General features: G+C 43.2%; 1 protein-coding gene across 1 annotated transcript in view; it reads left to right on the forward strand.

The window, feature by feature from the left end:
• Nucleotides 1-16,652, forward strand: part of LOC121559822 (neuron navigator 2-like) — a 329,305-nt gene that overhangs the window by 304,692 nt on the left and 7,961 nt on the right. The window contains exons 24-29 of the mRNA XM_045208606.1: nucleotides 1,826-1,849; nucleotides 2,740-2,814; nucleotides 9,274-9,357; nucleotides 9,530-9,653; nucleotides 12,457-12,641; nucleotides 16,036-16,044. Of these exons, the coding sequence (XP_045064541.1) occupies nucleotides 1,826-1,849; nucleotides 2,740-2,814; nucleotides 9,274-9,357; nucleotides 9,530-9,653; nucleotides 12,457-12,641; nucleotides 16,036-16,044 (501 nt within the window). The remainder of the gene's footprint in view (nucleotides 1-1,825; nucleotides 1,850-2,739; nucleotides 2,815-9,273; nucleotides 9,358-9,529; nucleotides 9,654-12,456; nucleotides 12,642-16,035; nucleotides 16,045-16,652) is intronic.

Consider the following 16,652-nt stretch of genomic DNA (forward strand, 5'->3'; position numbering starts at 1 on the left):
ATCTGTGGCAGATAACTCAGAAGAGAGAGAGAGAGATTTATAAAAGGAGGGAAAAGAGAAAAGAAGAGAGTTACAGAAGCTACAGAAGCTGTCAAGATGATGGCCACTTTATCCATGACAGGAACGGTCACAGCTTGGGACGTACGCACGGTAGGGATGGGATGGAGGAAGAGGAGAGGAGGATTGCACTCAGGAATATTCCAATTTGAATATTGGAATTCAGATTCAGATAGATTGGGGATTTGTTTCTTTTCAACAACCATTTTGAGATTATTTTTGTCATGAAGATAATGATGATTCAGTGGGAAGGATAATGATTCTATAGCAATTGAAGTTCCATCATGTGTTTTGGATCAACTGGTATTGACTTGGGGTACAGCGAGAGAAAGATCTTCTGTCAGTTGTGTTTTGTCTGGGATGAATATGAAGGACAGGTCTGTTTGTGTGTCTTAGATTGTTTGGTTTTGCCTCTGATTTATGCTTCAACCCTAACCTTAACCATTAGGGTGGAAATGCAAAACTGATCTTAGATCAGTGTCTAGGAGACAACTGTGAATGACAGATCTGTTTGTGTGTGTAGACACTGTGTTGACAGGTTATACTTTGTCACCGCCCCCTCACACTTCTTCAGGTGCACGAGAGTGGAACAAAGCACACACACACACACACAGATTTGTTTTTGTGAATTTTCAGGACTTTTTGATGAGTAAATTTTTTTACGATAAAGAACTCATATTTTCCCTAACCCTAAACCTAACCCTTAATCTAACCTTAACCCTAACCCCTAACCCTAACCTTAACACTAAACCTAACCCTTAAGCCTAAAATAGCATATTAACAAATTCAGGATATGGTTCTTGTTTTCCTACCTTGTCAGAACATTCTGGTGACTTGTCAGGACATTCTGATCCTGATAAAGTAGGAAGACATGTACACACAAACACACACACACACACACCATGATTAGCTCCAACAAACAAACCTGTTCTTAACACATTACAGCGCCAGACAGACAGGCGGGACCAGGGGAAAAAACATTACTAATAGAAGTTTGTTATGTCACAATAACACAGCAACTACTAGTTCCTTTATTTGGGTTGAAATCAGGGCCTGCCTAGCAACCGCCCACGCGCTGCACATAAATCACAGGTGGACAATACCGAGATATGTAGGAGCAGAATAGGGTAGAATGGTGTTTTGGTTTGAAAATGTACAGACTGGCTCTCTGTGCGGAGACTTTTATCTATACCTTTAAAGGGGGGTATTGTGTCTTATACTGTTTGTGATGGGTTGGTCTGTGTGTACGCCATTGTGTGTGTATACAGTTTATACTGTATGCGTGCAAATGTGTGTGGGCGTGAGGCCATGTATGTGTGCTTGTGTGTATGTGGTTTCCCAAGCTCTCCTGTGTTACCATTGTTGAGAGTGGAGTCTAGGGAGACAATACCTCTCAGCAGAGAGAGACACACACACACACACACACACACACACACACACTCTGCCTCCTCCCACCAACACACTCTAAACGCCTCCAGGAGCATAGATCTCTGCTTTCCAGACCCATTACACCAGACATCTCTAATCACCATGTCTCTAACTACAAAATCATCAGGGAGTTTGAACTAGAGAAAATATACAGAGCCTGAAGACAGTGTTCTGAAGCCATGCTGGGCTGGTGTAGTCTGGTGTAGTCTGCTAGCCCCAGGTGCTGTAGAAGTATATCAACTATCAACCCTCCCTCCTCCCTCCCTTTCAGGCTTGAATAACACTGCTTTCTTTCTTCCAATCAATAGATAATCTAATCATTCTCTTTTTGTTTTCACAGACTGAAGAGAAATCCCAGTCAGAGGTAAGACTTTCACCTTCTTTGTAAAGAAATGCACTCTTTCTCCCTTCTCTCTTTCTTGTTGGTTTATCTCTCTCTCTCTCTCTCACTCTCTCTTATATTTATTTTTAATTTTTTTGTTCTGTATTTTACCCCCTTTTTCGATCTTGTCACATCGCTGCAACTCCCCAGGTCGAGTCATCCTCCGAAACATGACCCGCCAAACCGCGCTTCTTAACACCCGCCGTCTTAACCCGGAAGCCAGCCGCACCAATGTGTCGGAGGAAACACTGTTCACCTGACGACCAAGGTCAGCCTGCAGGCGCCCTGCCCGCCACAAGGAGTCGATAGAGCGTGATGAGCCAAGTAAAGCCCCCCCCGGCCAAACCCTCTCCTAACCCGGACGACGCTGGGCCAATTGTGCGCCACCCTATGGGACTCCCGATCACGGCTGGTTGTGATACAGCCCGGGATCGAACCCGGGTCTGTAGTGACGCCTCTAGCACTGCAATGCGGTGCCTTAGACCGCTGTGCCACTCAGGTGGCCTCCTCTCTCTCTCTTATTCTTCTCTATTCCTATGACATGTTGGAACATGGGGGCGTATTCAGTATTGTATCTAGTTACACATGTCTGTGTTGTGGGTGATCATGTGACAACAAGCTCTTGTTCCAGACACCTGTGTACACCTGTGTGCTCCTTTATGAAGCCATGACATGATGCTTCCTTTCCCTAACCCCTTTCTATCAGAGGGTAGATCAGGGAGTTTTCCCTTGTATTGTCACACCTACAAAACTTTCTCAGCCTGTCAAACATTCTCAGCCTGTTTTGGTGTGTTTTGGTGGTGGTGTGTTTTGGTGATGGTGTGTTTTGGTGGTGTGTTTGGATGGTTGATGTGTGTGTTTTTTATTTTTAGATCCGTAAGCTGCGTAGAGAGCTGGACGCCTCCCAGGAAAAAGTCTCTGCCCTGACAACACAGCTGAGTGCTAATGTGAGTACAACAGGAGGGAAACCTAGCTACACACACAGATGTAGAAACATATGCCTACACAAACATACAGAAACGAAAGTGTAAACACTAGGGCTGTTGCGGTGACTACCGCCACACCGGCAGTCATGGTGACTACCGCCACACCGGCAGTCATGAATCATGACCACAGCTCTATTGTCCCTCTAATCACTCTGACATCAATGCAAATGCAATCGAAAATCACTTATCATCAAAACAGTATCATGCTTTTAAAACTCACCGTTAGGCGATGTTGTTTGACCTCACTGTGATAGATCAATTTTAGGAAAGAAGTTAAACAACAGGTTGAAACTGAGTTGAAAACATGGTTGTTGTGGATCTTGTTTCAAAGCCAAACACAACGAAATCGACAGCTCTTTCTAAGGTGATGATTATTTCAACGCATTTAAGATGTCGCATGTAGAACACATAGCCTAATAAATAGCCTACCACATATTACGCACGGCAGAAAGACTGTTTTTTTTATTATTATTTTTAAACATATTTTAGATGTCTTTGGTACATAATTGGTCTACTCCAAAATTATACAAACTCTAGTAATCTCCTTTGAGTGTGGACTGTGTTATTACGCACACTGGATGGACTGGTTACCTTATGCTATGATCCAAACTTTATATCCATGAGTCTGGGATAGAATGTATAGGCCTAGGCGATGCTGTTGGTTCATTGATTGATTGTGCAGGGATGCTTACAGAGTATAGTTAGCCTACAATTATAGTGAATTTGTATTTGATTTTGAATAGCCTAGTAATAGGGTATTTTTTATATTTTCATAATTAATATGCTGCCACATTACCTTTAGCTACAGAATATTATGATTACCTCTAAAAAGAGGATGATCACAGCTTTCTACTGCTACTATATTTATTTTTCAGCTGCTAATATTAAGCACCTTTCTCTGATGTAAAACCGGAGTAGCCTACCCAGCATGATTGAAACTGTGGGAAAGCGCAGCCACCATTCACTATTCGAGTACGTAAGGATGACATGTATTTTTCCCCCTGCCCTTGTTCCTGCCTATTTGATAATAGCTTATTCTAAATCAAAACTAATTTCACATATTAGTAAAGACAAGATTACATTGAGAATAGTGAGAATATTATCACTTGATAAGAGAACAGCGTGAGGCAAGGAACAGAGTGCAAGCTGTTTTTGTGACTTTTTCCAAATCATCAATATAGTAGAATAATGCAGCCCGTATACAATATGCTTTCATTTCTAAGACATTCTAAGGTTTGTATCATTCACATAAATCGAGCTTATAGGACCTGTTTCAAAGGATCACTTTTACTCTCAACATAGCTCATATGCTCGCATGGGAATGAGAAAAATATCCTTTCTATTTTATTCCGCTAAGTTCAATTATATTCATATAATGGCACAGAATTTATAAGCATATCTTGTCTGCTAAATGAACTAGCCTACAGCCTTCCATTGACATTACGCATAGCCAGATAACATACAGTAGGCCGACTCATATTCTGTTCTTCTGAAATACATTTTCTTCATATCATAATGTTTCTTTAGATCTGCCTAAAATAAATGGTGTATATTAAATGGATTTATTATACTTTTTAAAAACGTAGATGTTCTAAAGGCACGCATCAGCGGCTTGTAAGCGTCGGGGCCTGGAGATGCTAAACGTGTTTGTTAATTAACGGTCAATTACCTTGAGACCGGCAGACATTTACATGACCGTTACCATCTGACAGAATGTAATGACCGCCACAGCCCTAGTACACACACACTCAAGCAGAAACACATACAGGAACTCATTTGCTGACAGACACACACACACACACACACTCTGCCTCTCAGATACAGTGGGGAAAAAAGTATTTAGTCAGCCACCAATTGTGCATGTTCTCCCACTTAAAAAGATGAGAGAGGCCTGTAATTTTCATCATAGGTACACGTCAACTATGACAGACAAAATGAGTTTTTTTTTCCAGAAAATCACATTGTAGGATTTTTAATGAATTGATTTGCAAATTATGGTGGAAAATAAGTATTTGGTCAATAACAAAAGTTTCTCAATACTTTGTTATATACCCTTTGTTGGCAATGACACAGGTCAAACGTTTTCTGTAAGTCTTCACAAGGTTTTCACACACTGTTGCTGGTATTTTGGCCCATTCCTCCATGCAGATCTCCTCTAGAGCAGTGATGTTTTGGGGCTGTCGCTGGGCAACACAGACTTTCAACTCCCCTCCAAAGATTTTCTATGGGGTTGAGATCTGGAGACTGGCTAGGCCACTCCAGGACCTTGAAATGCTTCTTACGAAGCCACTCCTTTGTTGCCCGGGCGGTGTGTTTGGGATCATTGTCATGCTGAAAGACCCAGCCACGTTTCATCTTCAATGCCCTTGCTGATGGAAGGAGGTTTTCACTCAAAATCTCACGATACATGGCCCCATTCATTCTTTCCTTTACACGGATCAGTCGTTCTGGTCCCTTTGCAGAAAAACAGCCCCAAAGCATGATGTTTCCACCCCCATGCTTCACAGTAGGTATGGTGTTCTTTGGATGCAACTCAGCATTCTTTGTCCTCCAAACACGACGAGTTGAGTTTTTACCAAAAAGTTATATTTTGGTTTCATCTGACCATATGACATTCTCCCAATCCTCTTCTGGATCATCCAAATGCGCTCTAGCAAACTTCAGACGGGCCTGGACATGTACTGGCTTAAGCAGGGGGGACACGTCTGGCACTGCAGGATTTGAGTCCCTGGCGGCGTAGTGTGTTACTGATGGTAGGCTTTGTTACTTTGGTCCCAGCTCTCTGCAGGTCATTCACTAGGTCCCCCGTGTGGTTCTGGGATTTTTGCTCACCGGTCTTGTGATCATTTTGACCCCACGGGGTGAGATCTTGCGTGGAGCCCCAGATCGAGGGAGATTATCAGTGGTCTTGTATGTCTTCCATTTCCTAATAATTGCTCCCACAGTTGATTTCTTCATACCAAGCTGCTTACCTATTGCAGATTCAGTCTTCCCAGCCTGGTGCAGGTCAACAATTTTGTTTCTGGTGTCCTTTGACAGCTCTTTGGTCTTGGCCATAGTGGAGTTTGGAGTGTGACTGTTTGAGGTTGTGGACAGGTGTCTTTTATACTGATAACAAGTTCAAACAGGTGCCATTAATACAGGTAACGAGTGGAGGACAGAGGAGCCTCTTAAAGAAGAAGTTACAGGTCTGTGAGAGCCAGAAATCTTGCTTGTTTGTAGGTGACCAAATACTTATTTTCCACCATAATTTGCAAATAAATTAATTAAAAATCCTACAATGTGATTTTCTGGATTTTTTTTTCTCAATTTGTCTGTCATAGTTGACGTGTACCTATGATGAAAATTACAGTCCTCTCTCATCTTTTTAAGTGGGAGAACTTGCACAATTGTTGGCTGACTAAATACTTTTTTTCCCCACTGTACACATAGTCCTAAACACACAGAAACAATTTCTTGCACACACACGTACAGTGCATTCGGAAAGTATTCAGACCCCTTCACTTTTTCCACATTTTGTTGCATTACAGCCTTATTCTAAAATGGATTAAATTGTTTTTTTCCCTCATCCATCTACACACAATACCCCATAATGACAAACCAAAAACAGGTTTGGCAGTGATTACAGCTTCGAGTCTTCTTGGGTATGACGCTACATGTTTGGCACAACTGTATTTGGGGAGTTTATCCCATTCCTCTCTGCAGATCCTCTCAAGCTCTGTCAGGTTGGATGGGGAGCGTTGCTGCACAGCTATTTTCAGGTCTCTCCAGAGATGTTCCATCGGGTTCAAGTCCGAGCTCTGGCTGGGCCACTCAAGGACATTCAGAGACTTGTCCCGAAGTCACTCCTGCGTTATCTTGGCTGTGTGCTTAGTGTCGTTGTCCTGTTGAAAGGTGAACCTTCACCCCAGTCTGAGGTCCTGAGCGCTCTGGAGTAGGTTTTCATCAAGGATCGCTCTGTACTTTGCTCCGTTCATCTTTTCCCTGACTAGTCTCCCAGTCCCTGAAGCTGAAAAACCTCCCCACAGCATGATGCTGTCACCACCATGCTTCAACTGTAGGGATGGTGCCAGGTTTCCTCCAGACGTGACGCTTGGCATTCAGGCCAAAGAGTTCAATCTTGGTTTCATCAGACCAGAGAATCTTGTTTCTCATGGTCTGAGAGTCCTTTAGGTGCCTTTTGGCCAACTCCAAGCGGGCTGTCATGTGCCTTTTACTGAGGAGTGGCTTCCGTCTGGCCACTCTACCATAAAGGCCTGATTGGTGGAGTGCTGCAGCGATGGTTGTCCTTCTGGAAGGTTCTCCCATCTCCATAGAGGAACTCTGGAGCTCTGCCAGAGTGACCATCGGGTTCTTGGTCACCTCCCTGACCAAGGCCCTTCTCCCCCGATTGCTCAATTTGTCTGGGCGGCCAGCTCTAGGAAGAGTCTTGGTGGTTCCAAACGTCTTCTATTTAAGAATGATGTTCTTGGGGACTTTCAATGCTGCAAATAAATGTTGGTACCCTTCCCCAGTTGGGTTGGGTAGACTTTGTTCATATATTTGATGATATGTTCCCCGACAGACAGATGGGTGCTTGTATGAGTATTGAGAACACACCCTCAAGGCAAAGACACATATCTGGCTGCAAAGCCCCTCACGTTATGAGAGCAGCTCCGTGACTTGAATCGTGTGTCAGTCAACACGTCTGCTACACGCTAGTACACCAACCACCTCCCTGCGTGTTCAGAGGTGTACCTACGTTTTCATTGGACAGCGCGTAGTGCAGGGGTTAAGTACACAGAGCATCCTAGACAGAGGAGATTAAACGTTCTTAGGTGATGAAGGTTGTCACACAGTGGTCTACTATTTCACCATTGTAGTGAATTATAACTTTGGTTTGGTGGTCAAAAGGGTGTATCAAGCGTCTCAGAGTAGGATTGCTGATCTAGGATCAGGTCCCCCCCGGTTCATATAATCGTATTCATTAAGATCTAAAAGGTTTGGCTCTCTAGCATGCTTGGATCTGTTTGTCTGTTTATTGGGTAGGAATGATGTAATGTTTTGGTTGTGTTTGGTTTTGATACTGTGTGGCTTTGAGTGTGTATCTGGTTACCGGGCTTTTTACTGATGCAGATTATTATTTGTACAAGCTAGATCATGGTTTCTTACACTCAAGACCCAAATGAGAAATTTGACCGTCCTCCCCTGACCCAAATCGTCCTCCATTGACCCAAATGAAGCATAAATTGTGTGATTATAGATGTATTCTCATAACCCACCTCTAACATGCCCAGGGCCCACTTTGGGTCCCGACCCATAGTTTAAGAAACCCTGAGCTAGATGATTATTTGTAGTAGATTATGATTATTTGGGTTTGGTACTGTGTGTGGTTGTGGTATAAAATGGACCTGAGTGATGTCGTGTTTGGGTTTCAGGCGAGGCCATTGTGGCTGTGTTAACCGTCAGTATACGTTCAATGAGAGCTTTTCTCACACTGCTCAAAGCCAGTCTTGTATTCTATGTTTTGGTGCAGTATCTCAACTCATAGTTGTTCAAGGTCTCTGGCTCTACCTTGTCTGTCTCTTTTTATCACAATTAGGAGGAGTCTATCATCAAACAGATACCACCTCTCTCTGTCTCCTCACTGTCTCACCGTCCCTCGCATTCCCCTTCAACCCTCCACGCTCTCTCTCTCCACCCATCCACCCACCCAGACACTCTGTCTTAGCTCTTAGACACTGGAGAGAATCTACACAGTTAGTGTGTGTGTAGGGGAAAAGAGGTACTCAAGAGCCACAGTGTCAATGCTGTAGCTTTAGCATTGTTAGCATCCAGCCTCCCTAGCCATGACGTCCAGCAGACCATACCCCAGACCGGGCACAGAGGGCATCTGGCTCCCCCTAAACCACTACCCTTCCAGGAGGAGTAACCATCCGGTTCAGCCCCTCGGAGGGGGCCTGGGAGACCCCGTCGACCAAAGCTCTAGTGTGGACACATCTATCAGAGAGGTGTGAGAGGATTTAAGCCAGATTTAGAGGATTTCTGGTGCCGCCTTTTGAAACATTAGAAGTTGTGAGACTAACAGAGTTGGTTATTATATGATGTGTAGCATTTGCTGTTTTTCGCTTTTTGCTTTGACTTCTAGTTTTTAATTGGAATGTAGGCTAATCGATTAGCTGTTGGCTTTAAGCTGAAGTAACTGTTGTTATTCGGTAACTTGGCTTGGATTCCTGGCAGTTGCGCTTGTCTTATCTTTTACTAGTTCTGTCCTTGGTGCAGGTCATCTGGGAGTACAGCTACTGTTGCTCTCATCACTCTCATGCTTTGACAATAACCGCTACTGAAGGATCTTTGGCCGCCCAAACTAAGTTGAACTATAATATAACCTCTTTGAAGTATAGTTTGACATATTCTAACCTGTGTTATTTCCCTGTGCAGGCTCACCTGGTGGCAGCGTTTGAACAGAGCCTGGGTAACATGACCATCAGATTGAAGAGTCTCACTATGACCGCTGAGCACAAGGTGAGGCATGACATAGCATAACATGACATCATTTAAGGCACAATTGAATTATGTTCATCTCGGCCAATGAAAACCAAAATATGAAAACACGATATATATATGTATATGAATTTTAGATATGTGAATGTTATTTGCATGTTGTTGTAATATTCTAAATGTGTTTTCCCTGCAGGACTGTGAGCTGAACGAGCTGAGGAAGAACATTGAGCTGCTGAAGAAACAGAACAACGTGGCCCAGGCCGCCATCAACGGAGTCATCAACACACCTGAACTCACCTGCAAACAGAATAGGACAGGTAAGGAGAACCGAACCACAACCATAGCAATAACTCCAACAACCTCTAACAGTACCTTAAAGGTACAGTGGACTTACGTTTCCACGAGCAGCACCGCAGATACACTATATATACAAAGGTATGTGGACACCCCTTCAAATTAGTTGATTCGGCTATTTCAGCCACACCCGTTGCTGACAGGTGTATAAAATCGAGCAGACAGCCACGCAATCTCCATAGACAAACATTGGCAGGAGAATGGTCTGTACTGAAGAGCTCAGTGTCTTTCACCGTGGCACCGTCATAGGATGCCACCTTTCCAACAAGTCAGTTCGTAAACTTTCTGCCCTGCTAAAGCTTCCCCGGTCAACCGTAAGTGTTGTTATTGAAAAGTGGAAATGTCTAGGAGCAACAACGGCTCAACAGCGAAGTGGTAGGCCACACAAGCTCACAGAACGGGACCGTCGAGTGCTGAAGCGCGTAGTGCGTAAAAATCGTCTGTCCTCGGTTGCAACACTCACTACCGAGTTCCAAACTGCCTCTGGAAGCAATGTCAGCACAAGAACTGTTCATCGGGAGCCTAAGATCCCCATGCTAAATACCAAGCGTCGGCTGGAGTGGTTAAAGCTCGCTGCCATTGGGCTCTGGAGCAGTGGAAACGGGTTCTCTGGAGTGATTAATCACGCTTCATCATCTGGCAGTCCGACAGACGAATCTGGGTTTGGCGGATGCCAGGAGAACACTACCTGCCTGAATGCATAGTGCCAACTGTAATGTTTGGTGGAGGAGGAATAATGGTCTGGGGCTGTTTTTCATGGTTTGGACTAGTTCCCTTACTTCCAGTGAAGGGAAATCTTAATGCTACAGCATACAATGACATTATAGACGATTATGTGCTTCCAACGTTGTGGCAACAGTTTTGGGAAGGCCCTTTCCTGTTTCACCATGACAATGCCCCCGTGCATAAAGCGAGGTACATACAGAAATGGTTTGTCGAGATCGGTGTGGAAGAACTTGACTGGCCTGCACAGATCCCTGACATCAACCCCATCTAACACCTTTTGGGATGAATTGGAACGCTAACTGCGAGCAAGGCCTAATCGCCAGTGGTGTAAATACTAAAGTCAAAATACTGTAAAGTACTACTTAAGTAGTTTTTTGGGGTATATGTACTTTACTTTACTATTTATATTTTTGACAACTTTTACCTTTACTTCACTACATTCTTAAAGAAAATAATTTACTTTTTACTTCATACATTTTCCCTGACACCCAAAAGTACTCGTTACATTTTGAATGCTTAGCAGGACAGGAAAAGGGTCAAATTCACGCACTTATCAAGATAACATCCCTGGTCATCCCTACTGCCTCTGATCTGGCAGACTCACTAAACACACATGCTTTGTTTGTAAATTATGTCTGAGTGTTGGAGTGTGCCCCTGGCTTTCCTTAAATAAATAAAAATGGCGGCATCTGGTTTGCTTAATATAAGGTATTTGAAATGATACTTAAGTATATTTTAGCAATTACATTTACTTTTGATATTTAAGTATATTTAAAACCAAATACTTTTAGACTTTTACTCAAGTAGTATTTTAGTTTTAGTTGAGTCATTTTCTATTAAGGTATCTTTGCTTTTACTCAAGTATGACAATTGGGTACTTTTTCCACTACTGATAATCACCCAACATCAGTGCCGACCTCACTAATGCTCTTGTGGCCGAATGGAAGCAAGTCCCCGAAGCAATTTTCCAAAATCTAGTCGAAAGTAGTCTCCCGAGTGGCGCAGTGGTCTAAGGCACTGCATCGCAGTGCTAGCTGTGCCACTAGAGATCCTGGTTCGAATACAGGCTCTGTCGTAGCCGGCCGCGACCGGGAGACCCATGGGGCGGCGCACAATTGGCCCAGCGTCGTCCAGGGTAGGGGAGGGAATGGCCGGCAGGGGATGTAGCTCAGTTGGTAGAGCATGGCGTTTGCAACGCCAGGGTTGTGGGTTCGATAAAATAATGGATGTGCTAACTGTAAGTCACTCTGGATAAGAGCGTCTGCTAAATGACTAAAATGTAAATGAAAGCCTTCCCAGAAGAGTGGAGGCTGTTATAGCAGCAAAGGGGGGACCAACTCCATATTAATGCCCATGATTTTGGGATGAGATGTTCAACGAGCAGGGGTTCACATACATTTGCGTATTATGATGAGCGAGATGCAAGACTTCTACGGGACCAAAACAGCTGAGAAGTTTAGCCTCACACTTCAACGCTCTTAGTTGTTGCGGAAATTGACCCACTATGCCAGGGATCATCAACTACGTTCCGCCTCAGGCCGATTCTTTCTTGAGCGGAGGGTCAGGGGGCCGGAACATAATTACAAATAATTTGTAGACTGTAATTGACCGTAATATAATATTTGACTAAAACATAATATTTTCAAACCTAGCTTACGTTTGAATACGATCACTATATCGCTCTGTTAGACGTGGGAATAGTTTGGAACAGATTTCCAAAAGGAAAATCACTTGGAGGCGATTTGCTGGTACTGTATTTTTACAGTCTTTTATCTCTCAAACTTGCTCAGAAAACTTGGGGGGCCAAATAAAATCACCCGCGCCCCACCAGTTGGGGAACCCTGCACTATGCTGTTCATTTTATGCATCTACATCATATCGCTGACTGTACCTTGAAGCTTACACCTGGCAAGGGAAAAGGTGAAGTTATAAACTTCCCACAATGCTGTGATGCTGTATTATTTCTGAGTCTTTAAAAAAAGTACTCTCTCTCTCTCTCTCTCTCTCTCTCTTTTCTGTCTCTCAACCCCTCTTTCTCAGGGTCTTTCTCAGGTGGTGGTGGTAGTAATGGCAGCCCCCAGCAGCAGCAGCAGCCAGACCTACGGATGAGGAGACAGCACTCGTCAGACAGCGTCAGCAGCATTGCCAGTGCAACCAGCCACTCCAGTGTGGGATCCAACATGGACGCCGACGCTAAGAACAAGAAGAAGAACAAGAAGAACTGGGTATGTACATTCGTAGACATGCACACGCATTCAAGCGCATACTCACACATACATATTACACACACACACACACACACACACACACACACTGGAACTGAGTACGATCATGATCACTCACTAACACACACAACAAACAATACACACAAACATATCTTACTCCAAATTAAATCTAACAACTGGTATGTAGGTTTGTCTCTGTCTCACTAGTTTCATCTCTCTGTATACACAGTACCAGTCAAAAGTTTGGACACACCTACTCATTCAAGGGTTTATTTTTTTTTTTTTTTTTTTTACAAATGTTTACATTGTAGAATAATAGTGAAGACATCAAAACTATTAAATAACACATATGGAATCATGTAGTAACCAAAAAAGTGCTGAACAAATCAAAATATATGTTATATTTCTTCAAAAGATTCTTCAAATAGCCAGCCTTTGCCTTGATGACAGCTTTACACACTCTTGGCATTCTCTCAACCAGCTTCATGAGGTAGTCACCTGGGATGCATTTCAATTAACAGGTGTGCCATCTTAAAAGTTAATTTGTGGAATTTCTTTCCTTCTTAATGCGTTTGAGCCATTCAGTTGTGTTGTGACAAGGTACGGGGGGTGGGTATACAGAAGATAGCCCTATTTGGTAAAAGACCAAGTCCATATTATGGCAAGAACAGCTCAAATAAGCAAAGAGAAACGACAGTCCATCATTACTTTAAGGCATGAAGGTCAGTCAATCCGGAAAATTTCAAGAACTTTGAAAGTTTCTTCAAGTGCAGTCGCAAAAAACATCAAGTGCTATGATAAAACTGGCTCACATGAGGACCGCCACAGGAATGGAAGACCCAGAGTTGCCTCTACTGCAGAGGATAAGTTCATTAGAGTTACCAGCCTCAGAAATTGCAGCCCAAATAAATGCTTCACAGAGTTCAAGTAACAGACACATCTCAACATCAACAGTTCAGAGGGGACTGTGAGACGCGGTGTGGGTGAACATATGATCTCCGCATGTGTAGTTCCCACCGTAAAGCATGGAGGAGGAGGTGTTATGGTTTGGGGGTGCTTTGCTGGTGACACTGTCTGTGATTTATTTAGAATTCAAGGCACACTTAACCAGCATGGCTACCACAGCATTCTGCAGCCATATGCCATCCCATCTGGTTTGGGCTTAGTGGGACTATCATTTGTTTTTCAACAGGACAATGACTCAACACACCCTCAGGCTGTGTAAGGGCTATTTTAACAAGAAGGAGAGTGATGGAGTGCTGCATCAGATGAACTGGCCTTCACAATCCCCCAACCTCAACCCAATTGAGATGGTTTGGGATGAGTCGGATGGCAGAGTGAAGGAAAAGCAGCCAACAAGTGCTCAGCATATGTGGAAACTCCTTCAAGTCTGTTGGAAAAGCATTCCAGGTGAAGCTGATTGAGAGAATGCCAAGAGTGTGCAAAGCTGTCATCAAGGCAAAGGCTGGCTATTTGAAGTATAAAATATATTTTCATTTGTTTAAGACTTTTTTGGTTACTACATGATTCCATATGTGTTATTTCATAGTTTTGATGTCTTCGCGATTATTCTACAATGTAAAAAAATATATATATTAAGAAAAACCCTTGAATGAGTAGGTGTGTCCAAACTTTTGACTGGTACTGTATGTATTTGTGTATTTATGTGTTTGTAACTCACACTCTGGGGTCTCTTTCTCAGGCATCTTGCACAGGGGCCAAGGTGAATGCAATGCAATTAGCTTTCCTTGTAGACTCCGTTACTGTTCAAAAGTAGTGTACTGTATAGGGAATAGTGTGTAATTTGGTATGTTACCTAGATCTACAAGTTGTAGAGGTTTTGTGAAATAGAGAAACGTAGAACATATTCTAATATTTTCAATTTCCTGTTGATTCAGGAAGTTAACGTTGTTCCATTTCTTGTTGTGTTCCCTCTTGCTCCTTGTTGCTGACAGATTGTGTCTTGCACAGGAGGACAGGTTGAAGAGGATGATGTATGCATCCTATTTGTGCTTAGGTTACTATTGATGCTTTTAGACTGTGTGCCTTGATGTTGTTATCTGTAGGCAACAAAATAGTGATCAACCTGAAAGCTTTTGTGTCAAGTAATTGTATGTGTACCGCTTCAGAGATGCTAGATGGAAACAGCTACGCTTGAGACACTCTGAAGATACTATTGAACTCTATTTTGTTGCCTACATCTACAGTATCTTGATAAGCTGTCATACCCGGTGTTTCACTGCTGTAGTGTCTGTAGCAAATCTATCTCCTAGTTGATCCTCCAGACTTGGGCTCAATTCCAATAACATTTCAGGAATGGTATTGCTGTCACAGACGTTGAGAGACGGGTCAGACCAAGGTGCAGCGTGGTATGCGAACATGTTTATTAAACTGGATAAACACTCGACAAAAACAACAAAAGGCAACGTGACGTGACACTCACTATGGCTAAAACACGTACAAGCAAAACAAGAGTATGAACAAGATCCCACAACCCAGGCAGGAAAACTGGCTGCCTAAGTATGATCCCCAATCAGAGACAACGAGCAACAGCTGCCTCTGATTGGGAATCATACCCGGCCAAACATAGACGTATAACCACTAGACTCTAACCATAGATATACAACAACCTAGAACTAAACAGGCACACCCTGACCAAACTAACTAGAGTTCTATAGGTCAGGGCGAGACAACTGCATTTGGTTTCCAACAGGATTTGAAATGGAATTGAGCCCTACTCTAATTGCTTTATGGTATTGGCTGCTATTGAACCTGTCTAGACCCTAGTGATTTGTATTCCTATCCTCTGGCCCATAGATATAATAACATTGAAGTGACCCTGTATAAGCTGGCTTTAGCTTTGAATGTCTATATTTGTAGCGCTATAGATTTATCATAGAATACTCCTGTCCCGATCCAAGGACTTTGTGAGAAGGTGTACTGTCTATATAAAGTTTCAACAAGCGAAAGTCACGTTACATGTTTAAGATCTAGTGATAATAAGCTATTCTCAGAGAGCCCATGGTTCTCACATGCTTTTTGCACAGACAATAGGTGGTCCTTTGATAATATGCGGATTGGATAAGCCATATGTGGTAGGGTAATGTATGTAGGGTGTATGTGGGCTGTCTGTGAGGTATCATGGTAAAAAGGGCAGTGGACTGTAAATGAGCTCCCTATTAGAAGGACATCAGTCTGCACGAGTGTAGGTTGAAGCAAATGGCCTCAGTATCTTACGGTGCAGAACAGCCACATACCACAGTCCACTTTCTGCAGCCTCCACTGTACGCTGTGTCCCTACCACTAACACACTCACACACTCCCCACTGAACCTGTGCTGTTTTGTGTCTCTCTCTCTCTCTGTCTTCCTCTGTGCTATCGCTTCATGTGGCAGGTCTATGAGGTAAGAGTGGATGAAAAACCCAAAAAACTAAAGGCAGCTTAACCTAAAGCTAACATTAACCTCAGCACTCTGTAGGTTACTAACACACTCCCTCTCCTTCCTCTCCTGTCCTCAATCATCCCTCTGGTTTCTTCTCCAGTCTTTATGCTGATTCCTTTCCTGATGTGACTTTGAGTCTGCTCTGAAACAAACTTCATACAAGGCTCAATTATAATGCAATCATTTCATAGTAATCGTGTAGCAAACATACTATACCATTCTAGCTGTAAATTCAAGTTATATGAAACTGATAGTCTCCGCGACAGCCTTGGGTGCTCTTTTCTAGTCCTATTCACTGCAGTGTAGTTATTTCTCTAGTCTACAGAGCATTATACAGTTATACACACACAGTAGGTGAGGTTAGTGGACTGGATGTCTGTAACCACACACAACCACCTGACAATAACCACCTGACACTCATTCACACTGACACCTCTTAGTGTTTGTGTTTAGAGCATAAGCTCAAGTCACGGCCTCCTTATAGCACTAGTCCTTTCCCCCTTGCTTCTCTTTCCCTTCTTCTCTCTTTTCTTGATCTATTTCTCGCTTACTCAGGCACTCCCTCACAG

The sequence above is a fragment of the Coregonus clupeaformis genome, chromosome 3, assembly GCF_020615455.1.
Source record: "Coregonus clupeaformis isolate EN_2021a chromosome 3, ASM2061545v1, whole genome shotgun sequence".
NCBI classification, from domain to species: domain Eukaryota; kingdom Metazoa; phylum Chordata; class Actinopteri; order Salmoniformes; family Salmonidae; genus Coregonus; species Coregonus clupeaformis.